Raw genomic sequence first — 16,145 nt, forward strand, 5'->3', positions numbered from 1 at the left:
AACAGCCCCCCGTAGTTAGAGATATATCTTTATTACAAGAAATACAGAATGTTTTTGGAATATACGGAAACGTAAACACAGGTCAGTTATTGGCGCTGTACTATTTCAGCTTTTTTATTTATGATTTCAGTGCAAACGAGAGTTGATAATTTAAAAGTGATATAAGGCCCATTTGCCTGATTTACTCGATGTAAGATTATATATATATATATATATATATACACATATATACGTATGGACCAAAGTTATTATGTATGTAAACCACGTGTAGTAAAATAACTTGTGTTCAGTTTTACGAGCACTAAACGCTTTGAACTACACATCATTGCAAACGAAATAGCGTTTAATATATATTGGCAAGCAATGACAAAAAATAAATATACACATATAAATAAAATGCAAGTATCTCTCGGCGATTTTTAAAACTAATAAGTCACTACTTTTAGAATTTTCGTCTCTGTATAAACAAAATAGGTTCCATATAAATGGCCAATACACTGTAGTCTTTTTTTTTCATTTCGATTTTTAATGTAGCCTTTGTTGAATTTATATTACAACAGGATTTTGAAATTACCGCATGTCAATTAATTATGAAAACACATTTTTCGGATCTATCATCTTTTGTCATGAATATTCTTCAAAGCAAACTATGAAACACTATACTGCGGTTTTTCAAAAGTATTTCTAAATAAATGACTGTGTATTGAAATTTTGTGTCCCATTAAACAGTGTAGTATGAGAGCATTATAGTATGAAAAGAAGATAGAGAGGGGATGCTTCGATGATTTGGTACGGTAGAAAGTATGAATGTGAGTAGATTGCCGGCAGAAATTTATAGATCGATTGTGAATGGACGCCCCAAACGGCGGCGTCGACGGCGAATCGCAAGTATGCTAAAACACGATCGCCTCAAGCTGATTCGGCAGCGATAGGTGTCATAACTCCCTTACATGACGTCATTTATTTAAAACAGCGCAATATTGTCACGTAAGACCAATAGACTTCAATAAAAGCAAATATTAACAATTGCTCAGAATATTCTGATTCCGTTTATTTACCGATCAAAGGTACCTATAAATATATATCAACACATGACAAGTTTAACTCCATTTTAAATAAATAAAAACTCGCCAGCTCTAGACGCCCTGTAATTGTGGACAGAAAGATATTTTGGTTTGTCGCCATCGTAATTTTAGTGTCCTTCCAGATTCACTAATAATATTTCTTCCTGCCATTCATTTATCAACTCATTTAGCAAGAGTAAATATAATTATGCTATTTATTTTTACAATGTCCTGACATTTTATTCCATACACTAAAGTTAATTTAAACCAACACTTGTAGTGTGTATGTTTGTGTACACTTTGTTTGTGCTGTGGCAGTACAAATGCTTACCTAAAAGACATAAAATGTACGATCTTACCACGTAGAATATTAAATTATCAATGCGATAGGTATGCGAACTCATCTAAATTTAAAATTTGTTTCAGTGCCTGAGAGTGTATATTTAATTAACTCTATTTGTTTAATCTAAACCTGCATCACTAAATTTAATTAAACATGTACTTGTAGATGGTAAATTGCGGGCAATCCTTGACCTCCTATTCGGGCGAGAGATCGATTTCACAGACGAACAACTGCGTGAGCACATTGACTCTATCACGATAGCTGGAAATGATACAACTGCTCTTGTCATCTCTTATACGCTGGTACTTCTTGGAATACATCAGGATGTACAGGACAGGGTGCTACAAGAGTAAGTGCATCATCGACATTTGGACAAATAGTTTGAATACATTACTGTGTGATGAAAAATCCAATAGTCACACGATTGAATAGTGACTTATCGTCACTTTTAAGAATTATACATCGAAAGTATACCGGCGCCGTTGCAGTTGCTTTCTTAATTATCAGATATCGTCGAATAGTTTAAGTAATAAATCTCATATCTCCCTCTTGCCCAACTTCGGTAGTGCACACCGTACAATTAATAATAAATTTTAGTACAAACACATTTTTTTTTCTCCAGGCAGATCTCTATATTCGAAGAATCAACAAAAGGTGCCGAAAAAGAAGATCTCCAAAAAATGAACTATTTGGAGAGAGTTATCAAGGAGAGCATGCGACTCTACACTGTAGTGCCTATCATAGCACGGAAAATAGACAAGGACATTTATTTACGTATGTATTTTGTTAACAAGTTGTTCCATTGACAGCAAAGGTCTTATGCCACCTATACGTTTACTATAGCAATTAATAACAGAAATTAGAATAAATTAACACATATTAATTAGTACTGCAGTGTTGTCTGTTTGGGATTTACATCAGAGGAAATACTGGACCCCAAACTGGTGGTACGGAGAAATCGTCTTCCCTGTTGAAATTGGGATGTTTTTTAATATCAATGGCCTCGCAGCATTCTGGGTTATAACGGACTTCTTTTGTAAGGACCTAGGATTTGTCAAACTTCATTGAATGTGTAGTTTTATTCCATAACATGCTCGCATTAGATTTGGTACTTACCAACTTTAGATTACATGAAAGTATTGCTAGAAGTAATACCGCTGTGGAGCTACCACAGCTGGTGACTGGCTCCGTACCGGAGCTACCACCAGCTATGCAGGCATTCGCACGTGAGTTTCGTTTCAACATTAGACTCGACAACTTTGAAAGCAGAAACTTGGACACCCGTATCCTCCGCGTAAAATAAACGTTTCACATAATGCCATAAGAATAGACACGCAGTTGTACTTAATGGATTACCATGCAGGTTCTGGGAAACCTGGTAGCGGTTCTTTTTTGCACAACTAACTCTTGTTTGCGTCCCAAACCACGTAGCATTTCGAAGAATAGAATGTATGCGCGATGTCAGCGTGACGCAGTACGGGAAGCAAGGTCGACTGATCTACCAATCGCGCGCACGATACGACACTCCCGCCGTCGCTACCAAATAGATCTAAAATGCTATTCTTTCTGCGCATTTAAGGTCATTGTTCAAAACGTTTGCAAATGCCGTGCAAGTCAATGACCTTTGGATCAAATTTGTTTACCGCAATTAAATAAATAATCTCAGTACAGAGTACTAAAAAAACGGACCTCAAAAGTACGTGGAATTACGTCTATTTGCTAAGTTTTTAAAAACGCCTTGAATTGGAGAAATAGCAAAATCACTTATTATCACTTATATTATTAACGTAATTTCTCCTAAATTACAGTTAGGCGCTATTTGTTAAAATGAATCTTCATGCGTGAATAGCCACCCTTCGAGGTGGATGATTTTCTTCAAAATGAAATGGGACTACTATGGAAGTACCCCCTTTCCAACAAAAAAGAATCATGAAAATCGGTTCACAAATACCGGAGTTATCGCGTAACATACATACAAAGAAAAAAAAGAACATACAGTCGAATTGAGAACCTCCTCCTTTTTTGAAGTCGGTTAATAATAGGAATTTACAAAATTGTTTTTTCGTTTTATTTTTTTAGTGTTTTGGGTGGTTATAGTGGTTCGAGACTCCCTTTTAAGTATTTAAATACTTCTAATACTTCCTTATGGTACAGTAATTATGTTCCATTGAGTTTGCGCACCGAAGATATTAGTGATAGCATGCAAATTTTTTATAATAAAAGATACAAAATATTGAATGATTTACAGATTATAGAATGTGTGTGTGTGTGTGTGTGTGTGTGTGTGTGTGTGTGTGTGTGCGTGTGTGTGCGTGTGTGCGTGTGTGTGTGTTTGTGTGTGTGTGTGTGTGTGTGTGTGTGTGTGTGTGTGTGTGTGTGTGTGTGTGTGTGTGTGTGTGTGTGTGTGTGTGTGTGTGTGTGTGTGTCTGTGTGTGTGTCTGTGTGTGTGTCTATGTGTGTGTCTGTGTGTGTGTATGTGTGTGTGTCTGTGTGTGTGTGTGTCTATGTGTGTGTCTGTGTGTGTGTCTATGTGTGTGTCTGTGTGTGTGTCTATGTGTGTGTATGTGTGTATGTCTGTGTGTGTGTGTGTGTGTGTGTCTGTGTGTGTGTTTGTTTGTGTTAAAATAGTTATACGGAGGCAATGGAAACGAATTCATTGTCTAATTATTGATTTATAATTATTAAAAATTAAGTTGAACTTACTTATTTACATAATCTCTTCAATATTTTGTTTATTTTTTATTTAATAGCACATACATAGGAAATCATTTCTCGTTATGACAGCGACATCTAACTACGGGACGAACGAGAGGATGAATCTGGGCTTGCACACTTTCCGGTAACCGATTTCAAGGTAGGGCCCCTGCTTTGTGATTATTCATTCACTCCGTTCGTACTATAACGCAACTTTAACATTAAAGTAATATTGTTCTTATGTCAAATTTAGCAATCCTAAAATAATTATACGAATGCAATGGAAACAATATTATTTTCAGTTTTATTGTCTTAATATTGATTTGTAATGATTAAAAGTTAAGTCGAACTTATTTATTAACCGACTTCAAAAAAGGAAGAGGTTCTCAATTCGTCTGTATGTTCTTTTTTTTGTATGTATGTTACGCGATAACTCCGGTATTTGTGAACCGATTTTCATGATTCTTTTGTTGTTGGAAAGGGGGTACTTCCATAGTGGTCCCATTTCATTTTGAAGAAAAGCATCCACATCGAAGGGTGGCTATTCACGTATGAAGATTCATTTTTATAATAGCACTAACTTTAATTTAGGAGTAATTACTTTAATGGTTGATTTTGCTATTTCCCAATTCTAGGCGTTTTTCTCTCAATATACTTTGAGTAGTGAGAACCGATTTCTATTATCTCCAGTGTCAAGTCCTGTATAGTGGCGAACTAGGGGATATTTCAGTAAAACTTAGCAAATAGACGTAATTCCTCTTACTTTTGAGGTCGGTTTTTTTTAGTACTCTGTACTGAGATTATTTACATAAGTATTTCCTCTAATGAAAAATCCCAAACAGACATAAGACTGCAGTACTAATTAATATATTTTAGTTTATTCTAATTTGTATTACTAATTAATAATAAATTGATCTTAAATAAAAATTAATTCAATAAACTAATTTGCAAAACTTAAAGTAGCGTAAATTGCAATGTTTTCTTTGTAAAATTAAAATAAGGTATTTGATCAATAACTATTGTAACTATAGTGAAAAAATAGGGTGGTTTGCATCAATATTAGACATAACTGGTTGAAGACTGTACCACCTCAGTCAACCGTGAAAGGGCCCGAAACGTCGGTTTGTTTGAAAAAACAAATATACGCGCTTTAAATCCGGAAAAATAGTTTCATTTCCTAAAAGCATATCTCTTTTTAAATTTTTATTGAAATGATGTTCAATTATTTTTTGTGAAATTACTCCACTAGTTTGTTATAATTATTAATACAAAGATAGAACACTCAGAAAATAATCCGACTTCGAACCGACGTCTTCTATCATACCGTGCCAGACGCTTTAACAATTAAGCCACGGTACGAACCAATGGACCTCACGAATCTTTCTATGTGCTTGTTGTCGTGTCTTTGCATTTGGTTTTTCAACGACTTTTTAATCGTAGCGCCATCTATGAGGAATCTATGACATACATATACATACATCTCTTCAACATTTTGTTTATTTTTTATTTAATAGTATGTACATAGGAAATAATTTCTCGTAAAATACAAATACGCGATGTTTATTTCGTAAAATTATGACAGCGATATCTATATGTTCCTTGTCGACACGAACAGTTGACACTAGACTATAATTCCGAATTCACAACGTGACAATCAAGACTCAGTTTGTATTATTTATTTTTCTTCATGAAAACGCGGAAAACTAATTGAACACAACATAATTTTAGTAGATTTTGCTATTACATACTTTTCTTTTTTTAATAGTTAAAATTCTCTGATTGTAAATAGCATTAAGTACCTACTTATACATTATACTAAGATAAGATCATTCGGAACATCAAAAAAGAAAGAGATGACATTATAATATAAATCATATAGCGTTATTTCTTTCCTATTTTTTAGTAAGGAATACACAATATTGGGAAATCATTCGTTCTTTCAATCACTTTAGCAATAATACATTACTTGGTTGATAGCACAAAGTCAAATAATCATTTATTCCATTAAGTCAATGATTCCATGGGTAAAATATTTACACTTGAAAATGTCATTTTTTAAGCTACTGCTCGTTCACTACGCTGACCTCCCTGAGAAGAACAAGCAAGAAGCTTTAGGGATTGCTCTTTTCAAATAACCTTAAATGCTATAGAATACATTTTGAATCACATTTGTGTGAATCAACAAGTTCAAACTCACGTTGTCTTTCCATACATCTTTATCTAACACGTAGTGTACAATTTTGTAATATGACTTTTTATATAAATACTTTTAATGTAAGTTTTAAACTTAGGAAATGGTAAACTTACTATATGCTCCGGAATCTTATTGTAAAAACGTATACAGTTCCCCATAAAAGAATCGTTTAGCTTAGTTAATCGGAAACGTGGTACCATTAGTTTGGACTTAGTTGTAAGGTTAATATTATGGATATCTTCTTTTTTAACGAAGTTACGTATATTTTTACAGGCATACAAAATGTTGGAGTAAATTATACCATTATACCAGTCTCCCTAAACTTTTCTCTCATGGAACCAATATGAATACTATTATAATAAGCTTACTTTAAGCTTCCATTGAAATAATATTGTTTTTGGAAAGGTTATGGTAGGCCGCTTGTATTTAAATTTGGAATCGTTCTTTAATTCCTTTGCCTCGCCATTCTGGGAGCCTACCATAACCTTCCAAAAAAACAATCTTATTTCAATGTAAGCTTATAGTAAGCTTATATTATTAATATTACTCGTATTCGTACCATGACAAACCTATCAACCAAGTAATGTATTATTGCTAAAGTGACCGAAAGAACGAATGATTTCCCAATATTGTCTATCCCTTACTAAAAATAGGAAAGCAAGAACGCTATATGAACTGTATAATGCGATCTCTTTCTTTTTTGATGTTCCGAATCGTCCTGTATATAATTATTTAATAAAAAATTAATTCGAATGAATTGTATTATAAAAAACACAAAAAAATAATTATCTATGTTTTAGGTTAAATACTCAGTAAAAACGGTTATTTATCGGGTAAAAAACCCATATCTAATTGTTGGAAAAGGTGATGAGATATCAAGTCGAAATCTTCAAAATATACGTGTTAGTGTTACTTATTCGATTTATAGAGTGATTTCTTTAGAATTTTAACCAAACAGTTTTGTTTACTTTTTGTTGAAAATGGATTGGAATAGACTTTAGAAAAAATTACTAATTCGGAATTTAAAAAGTATACTAAGTTTATATATGGAAAGTCATATATAAAAGATACAATTTCAACATTGATTTATTTTGCTATCATTTTATGAAAGCTGCATGCGGTACCACCCTACCGGCGGGTGTGGGGGCAGTCATAGGCGCTTTTGTTACACACCGCTGGACGAAGATTTGGGGTGAAAATGCCAACGACTTTGATCCCGACCGGTTCCTACCAGAGCGCTCTATCAATCGCCATCCGGCCGCATTCTTACCCTTCAGCTATGGATCCAGAAACTGCATAGGCAAGTTCTAATCTAGGCGTCAATCAGTGCTGTTGTATGAAACACAATATTTTCTTCAACCGCTAAGTATTATTATAAAATTAATAGAGTAAGCGCCATCTCGCTGTAGTTCTGCTTTCAGATTTAACAATTTTAAGGTGATATGGTTGCAAATATTGTCATTTCAGTTCTGTAATGCTCATTTTACATTAAGGGCATATGGTTACATTATCACAAGTTTTCGAAATATATTATATGCATATATGTATACATATACGCTGTCATGCTATATTTAGAAAATGTAATCATATTTTTAACGTAAAATAAGTAGTAGACTTCGTATTTTTTTACCTGACCATAATTCACATTTCAGGGCGAAACTTCGGCATGCTAATCATGAAGAGCGTAATATCCAGTGTGGTGAGATCCTACAAACTTAAAGCTGAAGACGTCGGCCCACTCAAAATAGAAATGCTCCTATTCCCTATCAAAGGTCATCTGCTCAAAATATCAAAAAGATGATTACAATTTTTTGTGCAGTGACATACTTTTATTACTTCAACATAACTAAAACTACAAATATTATTATTATAATACAATTTTATTTCTTATCATTGTATAGTCTTTTATTATTATAAACATGTGCCCTATTTTCATATTTATGCTGGTGGCGTCTGCGTCTCCTGAAACGAAATTGAAGGTAACTAATTAATCTTTAACCGACCGGCTAGTCTGGCAATCTTTGGGCGAGGTCTATGTTCAGCAGTGGACGTCTTCCGGCTGATATGATGATGATGAATTAATCTTTACTTTGGTAATATGGAGAAATAGACCAAAAATTTTGATCTGAAATTTCCATTAATTTACTTTCCACTTTCTCCATAATTTATTAGTTTTTGAAAGCTTTAAGAGAAAATTCTTACTTAGAATTGTCTGTCACCACGCTCTGGTCGGGAACTGGCTCAGGTTCGGAGTGCGTTACGGACATTCTGCCCTCTCTAGTTTGTGCACCTCTATCAGTGACCTCTACACTTCCTCCACCAGTAATAATCAGTGGACGTGTATTCATTTCAGTCGTCGTATTCTGTGCTGCTGTAGCGATAGAAAGCGTTTTTGGAAACTTGATTGTTGTTGAACCAAACTCCATATAGTCATCCTGGACGAGCACGTCGCGAGCGTCGTCCACTCCGCAAGTTAGGAACTTAGTATACTTGGCTAGGTCAATGAAGCCAATTCCACAAGGCCGGTCAATCAGCCTTGATATCATCATGCCGCGAAGAAAACCGTGACAAACCAGTGGTGAGCCTAGATCATCCTGTGGTCATAATTCATTCGTCATACGATAGTCATAGAAAACTAGACGTTTTCACTATCAGTCTTGTAGGTTGGATAAATATTGGGTCGACCGAAAAGTATGTGCGATATAAAAATAGAAATAAATAAACATCAAACTTAAACATAAAATAAATATCAAACTTTAATCAGTTTTGGCCATGTTGATCTATACAATCTTTTTTGGGTACTTGTAGAATTCCCCTTTCATAAAAACTCCTGTCCTTACTTATAAAATACAATATAAATACTACTTTAAGTAAAATACTTGCTTTAAGTGTTGTTTAATGGTGTGTTCGTTGAACAAAGTTGTGTTCATTGAAATAATTTTATAAAGACCGAAGAAACAAGTGAAAATTTGAAGGGACCATGTCGAGCGATTACTGTCTGACTGAGCATAAGCTCGATGGAATGAGGTAACACATCCCAACCTAACGTATAAGAACATTAGTTGTTATTGTTTTTGTTTCAAGTTAGCTATATTGTGGCACTGACAGCACGGACTTTTTAGCCCACATTCGTTACACATTAGATGAAAATTTATATAAACTGAAAATTCTGCGAAACGGACTAGAGTTATCTAAGAGTGCGTACTGATCTGGTGAATGCTCTGCATATGCGCCGGTTTGCGAAAGGTTCGCGAGCTGCACTGCACACGTGCATTACCTATTGCGATCTGTTCGCGCATCGCTTTCGCGCCACATATATTAATATGTATTTAACTGCATTCATGCAGCACGCGTGGAGTGCACCTGCAGTACGGGTGCGGTGCGCGCAGTGCACATTCATCGTGTTCGCCAGATTTGCACGCACCCCAATTTCCTCTTTGTGTCGTAGCTACTGACAAACAATATTGTTTAAGTATTTGTTTTAGAATATAAAATGATAAGTAAACCTTACCGGACACAGAGCGCCGTATTTATCCATCTGCAAAAAATCATCAAGTACAGCTTCAATTCAAACTACATAACAACGTCATAATCAACCGAAAAGGCAAGTTACATCATAAAATATTGATTAAGACTAGTATAAATCAATATTTTCCTTACAAATTTGACTTTACAACTCACTTTATCTTAGACGCGTTAGTCAACAAAGATAATGTGGTAATTCAAATTAAGGTACCCGCGGGTAACAAGAGCCGCCGTATATCAAGGGCCAGTATTACTAAAACACCCTTTCAATGTTCTTAGTAGATTCCACTTACGCGCAACATAATAAAGGGCCAATAGGAAACCTACTATGCGTGGTTGCGTCGTTACGCGATACGCCATCTTGTCAGTAAGTAACTACGAAGTGCCACTGCGCAGTAAAATTTTGTCTACAAAACAGTGAATTTTTGTGTAAAACAGACTACTTTTTATAGGGTTTAGTAATTTAAACTTAAATTTATAGAAATGTGTTGACTAACCAAGGAAAATTCAATCGTTTTATTATTCATAAATTTTATAAACAAACTTGTAAAGGTAACCTATCTAATAAGGGCCACATACGAAGTGGGTAAAACAGGCCGGCGTTTATTAGACATTTGCATTCGCATGTATTTCTAAAATAAGTACACATTATTGTAAAATATTGACCCAATTACAGCAAAACTAAAAGGAGGGTTATGTTTTTGATCAGCAATGTTTGTATTTTTTACATATCTCCCGAACGACAGGTCAGATTTTGGTTTATGACATAATATGGTCCCAATATTAATTACTTGTGCAAGTATCATACTCCAGAAGTAAGTAATCCAATTGTTGTGTAATTATTAAGAAGCAAAATACACATGACTCTTTCCTATAAACACTTTGAACTGGATCTTATTAGTACAATATTAGATTTCATAAATATAATGGGCCACGATTTATTACAAATTTTTTTTTCTTTTCTTGCTATCAAAGAATTATAAAATACTTTGTTTAAAAATACGTTTATTTTGTAGGAACCAAGTCATTTTTATAAAAAATGTTGAGTGTAATTAACACCCATTTTATTTGAATTGTCCAGACATTACTATTACTAAAAAAGGAAAGTATTTAGGTGTTAGAACTGCTGATAACCTCTCTTGGAACCACCATATCGAAACACTAAGCGGAAGAATCCGTAAGTTTTGTTTGTGTTTAAAAAACTACGCGCTTTTGCTTATTTTAAAATAATCTAGCAAGTTTATTATGCCTTACATCAATCAATTATTACATTACATCATGGGATGGTATTGCTAAAACTTCATTACTCATCATTGAGAGAGCCCAGCGAGCGGTTCTAAAGGTTTCCAACTTCCGCCTTTTCCTCTACCCCACTGACCTTCTGTATAAGTCGTGTAAGGTACTAACTGAAAGGTAATTATTTATTAAATCCACAGTCCTCAAATAACACGTTGTACTCCCAATATAGTACTGAAAACACTTACAAAAGACGGAAAGATATTGTCTGCCCCAAAATTATCGTCAAAACGCATTGACCTTAGGTCAATGTCAAAACGTGTTTAATTCCAGATGTTTTTTTGAGTTTCATGGGCCATTTTTGTACATTAAATTAAACGCCAAATTGGCCATATATAATTGTTGTGACATAAAGGTTAAGAGAATCCTCCAAGAAATCCTTCAAAATAGGTTCTATGATGATACAGAGAATTTATTAACTATCTCAAAATAAAAGGTGGTCTAATTTAAGCGTACATGATGTGCGTTTTATTGTTTAATTATTCTTTTCTTTATAATTTTATAATATAACCCTATATAATTAGTACTTTTAACCTGACATACAGGATTCTCCTAGTTCTGGTATATGTGTTATATTTTACATTGATTCGCATAATTATTTTTACGACTGGTTGGAAGGGTGATTGAAAGCCAAATGATAATTGAAGCTAGACGGAAGTAGAAAAATTGTGTTTACGGTAATTTATCTGTAAAATTTTTGATGATAATAGTAGCCTTTATTAAGCCACCTAGGTTTAATAAGGGCTACATAGACGGTTTTAAAAAAGACTCAATATTGAAGACAAATTGTAGAAGAAAGCAATAAAATTACACTTTTCGGGACTGTAATAAAGTAAATACTCGTCTAAAGTACTGTTTTTTATTCAAATTTTATAATTGTTCAAAATAATCAGTTATGATTAAGGTGGCCCTTGTTTGCCTCAAGTACCTTATAACAAAAACGATAGTATATAGAACGAACTACGCACCCTGCAGGGGAAGTGACTCATGCAAAGAAACTTGTCCTGCCAATTAAACATTGGCAAGCATTGTGAGGAATCTATAACTGTCACATCTACTCGCCGCAAAGAGATCAGCAACGGGATTAGGTATCCCTGAAATCACACATCAAAAATTGCTTGTGAACCTGATAGTGATCATGATCTATAATTCATCAATAACGTGGCCGTACAGACATACAAAGGGAGACCCCTTTATGCGGGACTGTCTTGATTTTCAGTTTGTCATGTCCCGCTGTGCCTAAAAAACTTGAAAATGTCCCACTTTGACAAAACAGGACACACTGATGCTACATTTTAAAAAATGGCGCGAAAGCGAAAAATATATTTCACAAAAATTAAATGAAAGCCAACCCACCAGACAACACAAGAAGCAGTTTTAGTCTATAATAGTATGAAACATTTCGTCGTTTACAACACCTTTCGGGTCTGCGGAGATGTCCGTAGCATCGGGGACTGTTTACTCACGTGTTTCTCCTTACAAGTTTATGTTTTCCAAAGGTTCGGCTCGCCTTGAACCAGTGCTCCGCTCGAAGGTGTTCAAGTTTTGATAAACATAAACTAAATATATTGCAAATACGTTTCTCGAAAAAGTTTCTGCAGGACTGACATTTTTCATGCCTAATATGGTTCTCAGTTCTCACACGTTTTGGAAAACAAACACCTTATTCGACGTAATGTGGTAGTGTGGTAGTAGTATTACTCATCAATGAAAATATGGGTATCTGTTTCAAGACTATGTTGGAAACAAAAAGACGCAGCTTCTGTAGTGCGTTTGTATAGGTAGCATTACCGAGCGTTGCACACAGATACTGTATTTCAGGTTAAATTGGAGTTGAATACGAGTCAATTGTGAAACATAGGAATTTGGACATTCATATGGTTAGAATATTCTGATCGCGCGATCAGTTTGTAGTAACAAAACCAATGACTTTCAAGTGTATCTTATCTGATAAACTGTGATCGCGATATCGATTTCACTTACTACTTATACGTAATAAGTAACATTTATTTTTGTCGCTTATAATCTACCACACGTCGTTTTATTCCACACGGATCACGTAATTGGATCATAAATATAATAGGCCTGTAAGATTATAAATATATTATTATAATAATTGCCTGTAAGAAAGAAAAATCAAAAAATATTTTTTAGTTCTAAACTTTTCACTACCATAGCCAAGTAGTAATGTGAGAATTACTGCGTTCCGGTTTTGAAGGGTAAGGGTGCTGGTGAGCACTGCAACTGTTATGAACAGGCGTGTCGCTTTCCACCAGGCGCACGACTTGTTCGTCCTGTCACTAGGTATCATAAAAACCATACGTTTTGCAGCTGTAAATCATTACCAAGTGCATCGAAAGTCTTTGTGGAAAATCGCTGTAGATTCGCATTTGTCAATTGCCATATTAATATGGTAATATTGTACAGGTACATGTACATTATATTTTGTCCAGGAACTGCGGTGAATTTGTCTGTTCTTTGTGAATATATCGGCAGATAACAAGTCGGTCGTTTCAAGCTGTTTCTTAATACCGTTTGCTTAAAGGTAAGTGACAGTGACATTCCACAAATCCACAAAAAATCTCCAAATTATGTACCTGTTGTAAGAAAATCACCATCTTTCTGCAGATAAAACCACTTATTGAGTTTATGGCTTTATTGTTATTGAGTTTCACCTGCAGAATGATAGTGATTTTCTTACAGCCATAGTGTTGTGCCTAAATCATAAAAGAAAATAATTTGATGATTTTGAATAAATTAATACTTTGTAGTATTACTTATATCAGCTTAGAATATATATAGAAACAATCTAGATAAAACTGAGAACTCCAAAGTACATACTTACTTAGTAATACAACTATTCCGTTAAATTTTTACTTACATTGCGACGACTACCCCATCCATAAAAATGACATTCTAATTCTTTTTTGTCCATATTATTTTGTGGTGTATAACCTCCGTAACGAACTCTATTTATCACGTATTCTGTTAATGGCTCCCTTTCTGATGCGGAATATGGCTTTGATATGACCAGAAGAGCAATATTGTCAGTTGCACAGTCTTTCCTTAGCCCGGTACTGTTAAATCCTGTAATAATAAGCATCTCTTTATGGGATAAATCATCATTTCAACAAGACATACGATTATAAAATTTAAAATTCTTATTATAGTCAGTATGCAAGCAAGCAAGCAAGTGCGTAAGTATTTAAATATATTTCGGCCATTCTCAAACACCAAATTTTTGTATACTTTAAACATAACCACAAATATTTTTTTATGTCGTCTATATTGTTATATAAAGGTGCCATTAAGATTTTAGCTCTGCTACTTAATTAATTATCATACTTATTTTATTTTTCACACCAATGGTGTCCAATTATTGTAGCCTGTCCGGACGCTACCTTCGTCTGTAAATTAACTTCTCATTTTAGTCCGGAACGGATTACGCCAGTGTCATTTAAGATCCTGTGTGGCGAATTACTGCTTGTATTACATAAAAATACATAGGGCGCACTATAAGTTTCCGGAAATGGCCACTTACATAAACAATATTTAAAAAGTAATTACAACATTTGAAAATGGAACTCTTTGGCAGTCTTTGTTTTTACATTGTGGCGTCATTTTAGAAATTGGTTGTCTACTTCACCATGGATTTAACACGTGAAAATTTTCGTAGTATGATTTTCTACGACTTTAAGTGTAACTTAATAGCTCAGCAGAGCTTCACTCGGCTTCAAACTGCTTTTGGCGATGAAACACCATGCAAGACGACTATTTATAGCTGGTTTGCAGAAATCAAACGCGATCGTGTGAATCTCAGTGACGAATTTCGTGATGGTCGCCCGTCCACTGCTGTGACCAACAAAAACATCGATGCCTTATGATCAAAACAGGCAGGCATATGACATATCATGAGATTGGGGCATCTTTAGGCATAGGCATGAATTAAATACAATCAATACTACACAAACATTTGGGTGTGAAAAAGCTGTGCTCTCGGTGGATCCCACACAATTTGACTGAGGTTCAAAAAACGGATCGCGTCACTTGATGCAATGCAATGCTTACCAGATTCAACAAAGGGGCGTCAAATTTGGTGTGGGACATAGTAACAGGATTTATAATTACGATTTCAAGATAAAGCAGCAATCGAGCGTATGGGTCTTTCGAGATGAGCCGAAACCAACCAAAGTGGCGCGCGTGTAAAGTGCCAATAATGCGGATGATTACTTCTTTTTTTAATAAAACTGGACACGTGACTGCTGTTGCTTTGGAGAATCGTTGTACCGTGAATAGTGATTAGTACACGACCATTTGTTTGCCGGAAGTTATTGACAATCTCCGTAAAAATAACCGTACACGCCGTATCATCTTGCACCACGATAATGCCAGTTCTCACACGGCCAGACAGATAAATGAATTTTGAAGGTGAACAACGTTGACCTTATGAGCCATCCCGCGGTCTGTCTCGACCTGGCACCTTGTGACTCCGAATCTGTCTTCGAAGATTTAAGTTAAGAAACACTAGATTGGAATGATCTAGGCATAAAAGGGAACGGGCAATATCTCCATGACATTATCATCATTATCACAATAGGTACCTGACTACTGATCTCTACAAATCGTACAAAGTTCTCACAACCAGGCAGCTCTTTATTTTGTTTTACTTTTTTGAAACAACACTCTCAGACATCCTTCGCTCTATCTCTGCTGGCTTCGCGGCGCAAAAATATATATCCTCTAGAATTAGTTTCAACAAGTACTGCTCAGAGTTTTTTCTATTTTTAGGCCCTTCTTATATCATAAAATAAATAATATATCTTCACTTTATCTCTCGCTCTCTCCAAATACGGATGCAAGACAAAATTGAGTAGATATATTTTGCAATTCAACTATGATGAGACTGATAATGTGCTTAAAATCGTCAAATGACCTCACGCGTATACATTTACCCGCGCGTACACCTCACACACACGCACGCGCACACACACACACACACACACACACACACACACACACACACACACAC

At 34.9% G+C, this 16,145-nt stretch overlaps 2 protein-coding genes across 3 annotated transcripts in view; one reads left to right on the forward strand and one right to left on the reverse strand.

Annotated features, from left to right (window-relative positions):
* Positions 1-8,171, forward strand: part of LOC113231301 (cytochrome P450 4g1-like) — a 21,425-nt gene extending 13,254 nt beyond the window's left edge. For both annotated transcript variants that reach the window (XM_026465563.1, XM_026465564.1), the window contains 4 exons: positions 1,573-1,756; positions 2,030-2,181; positions 7,407-7,595; positions 7,948-8,171. In XM_026465563.1, the coding sequence (XP_026321348.1) occupies positions 1,573-1,756; positions 2,030-2,181; positions 7,407-7,595; positions 7,948-8,096 (674 nt within the window). In that variant the 3' untranslated portion in view covers positions 8,097-8,171. The remainder of the gene's footprint in view (positions 1-1,572; positions 1,757-2,029; positions 2,182-7,406; positions 7,596-7,947) is intronic.
* The window catches only part of LOC113231302 (kallikrein-1-like), a 12,690-nt gene continuing 4,687 nt past the window's right edge, over positions 8,143-16,145 (reverse strand). Inside the window, exons 4-8 of the mRNA XM_026465565.1 lie at positions 13,998-14,203; positions 12,085-12,210; positions 9,807-9,833; positions 8,498-8,889; positions 8,143-8,257 (exon numbers count right to left, since the gene is read on the reverse strand). Of these exons, the coding sequence (XP_026321350.1) occupies positions 8,176-8,257; positions 8,498-8,889; positions 9,807-9,833; positions 12,085-12,210; positions 13,998-14,203 (833 nt within the window). The 3' untranslated portion in view covers positions 8,143-8,175. The remainder of the gene's footprint in view (positions 8,258-8,497; positions 8,890-9,806; positions 9,834-12,084; positions 12,211-13,997; positions 14,204-16,145) is intronic.

This window comes from Hyposmocoma kahamanoa, unplaced genomic scaffold (genome assembly GCF_003589595.1).
Source record: "Hyposmocoma kahamanoa isolate Upper Pololo Valley unplaced genomic scaffold, ASM358959v1 65, whole genome shotgun sequence".
Lineage (NCBI taxonomy): Eukaryota > Metazoa > Arthropoda > Insecta > Lepidoptera > Cosmopterigidae > Hyposmocoma > Hyposmocoma kahamanoa.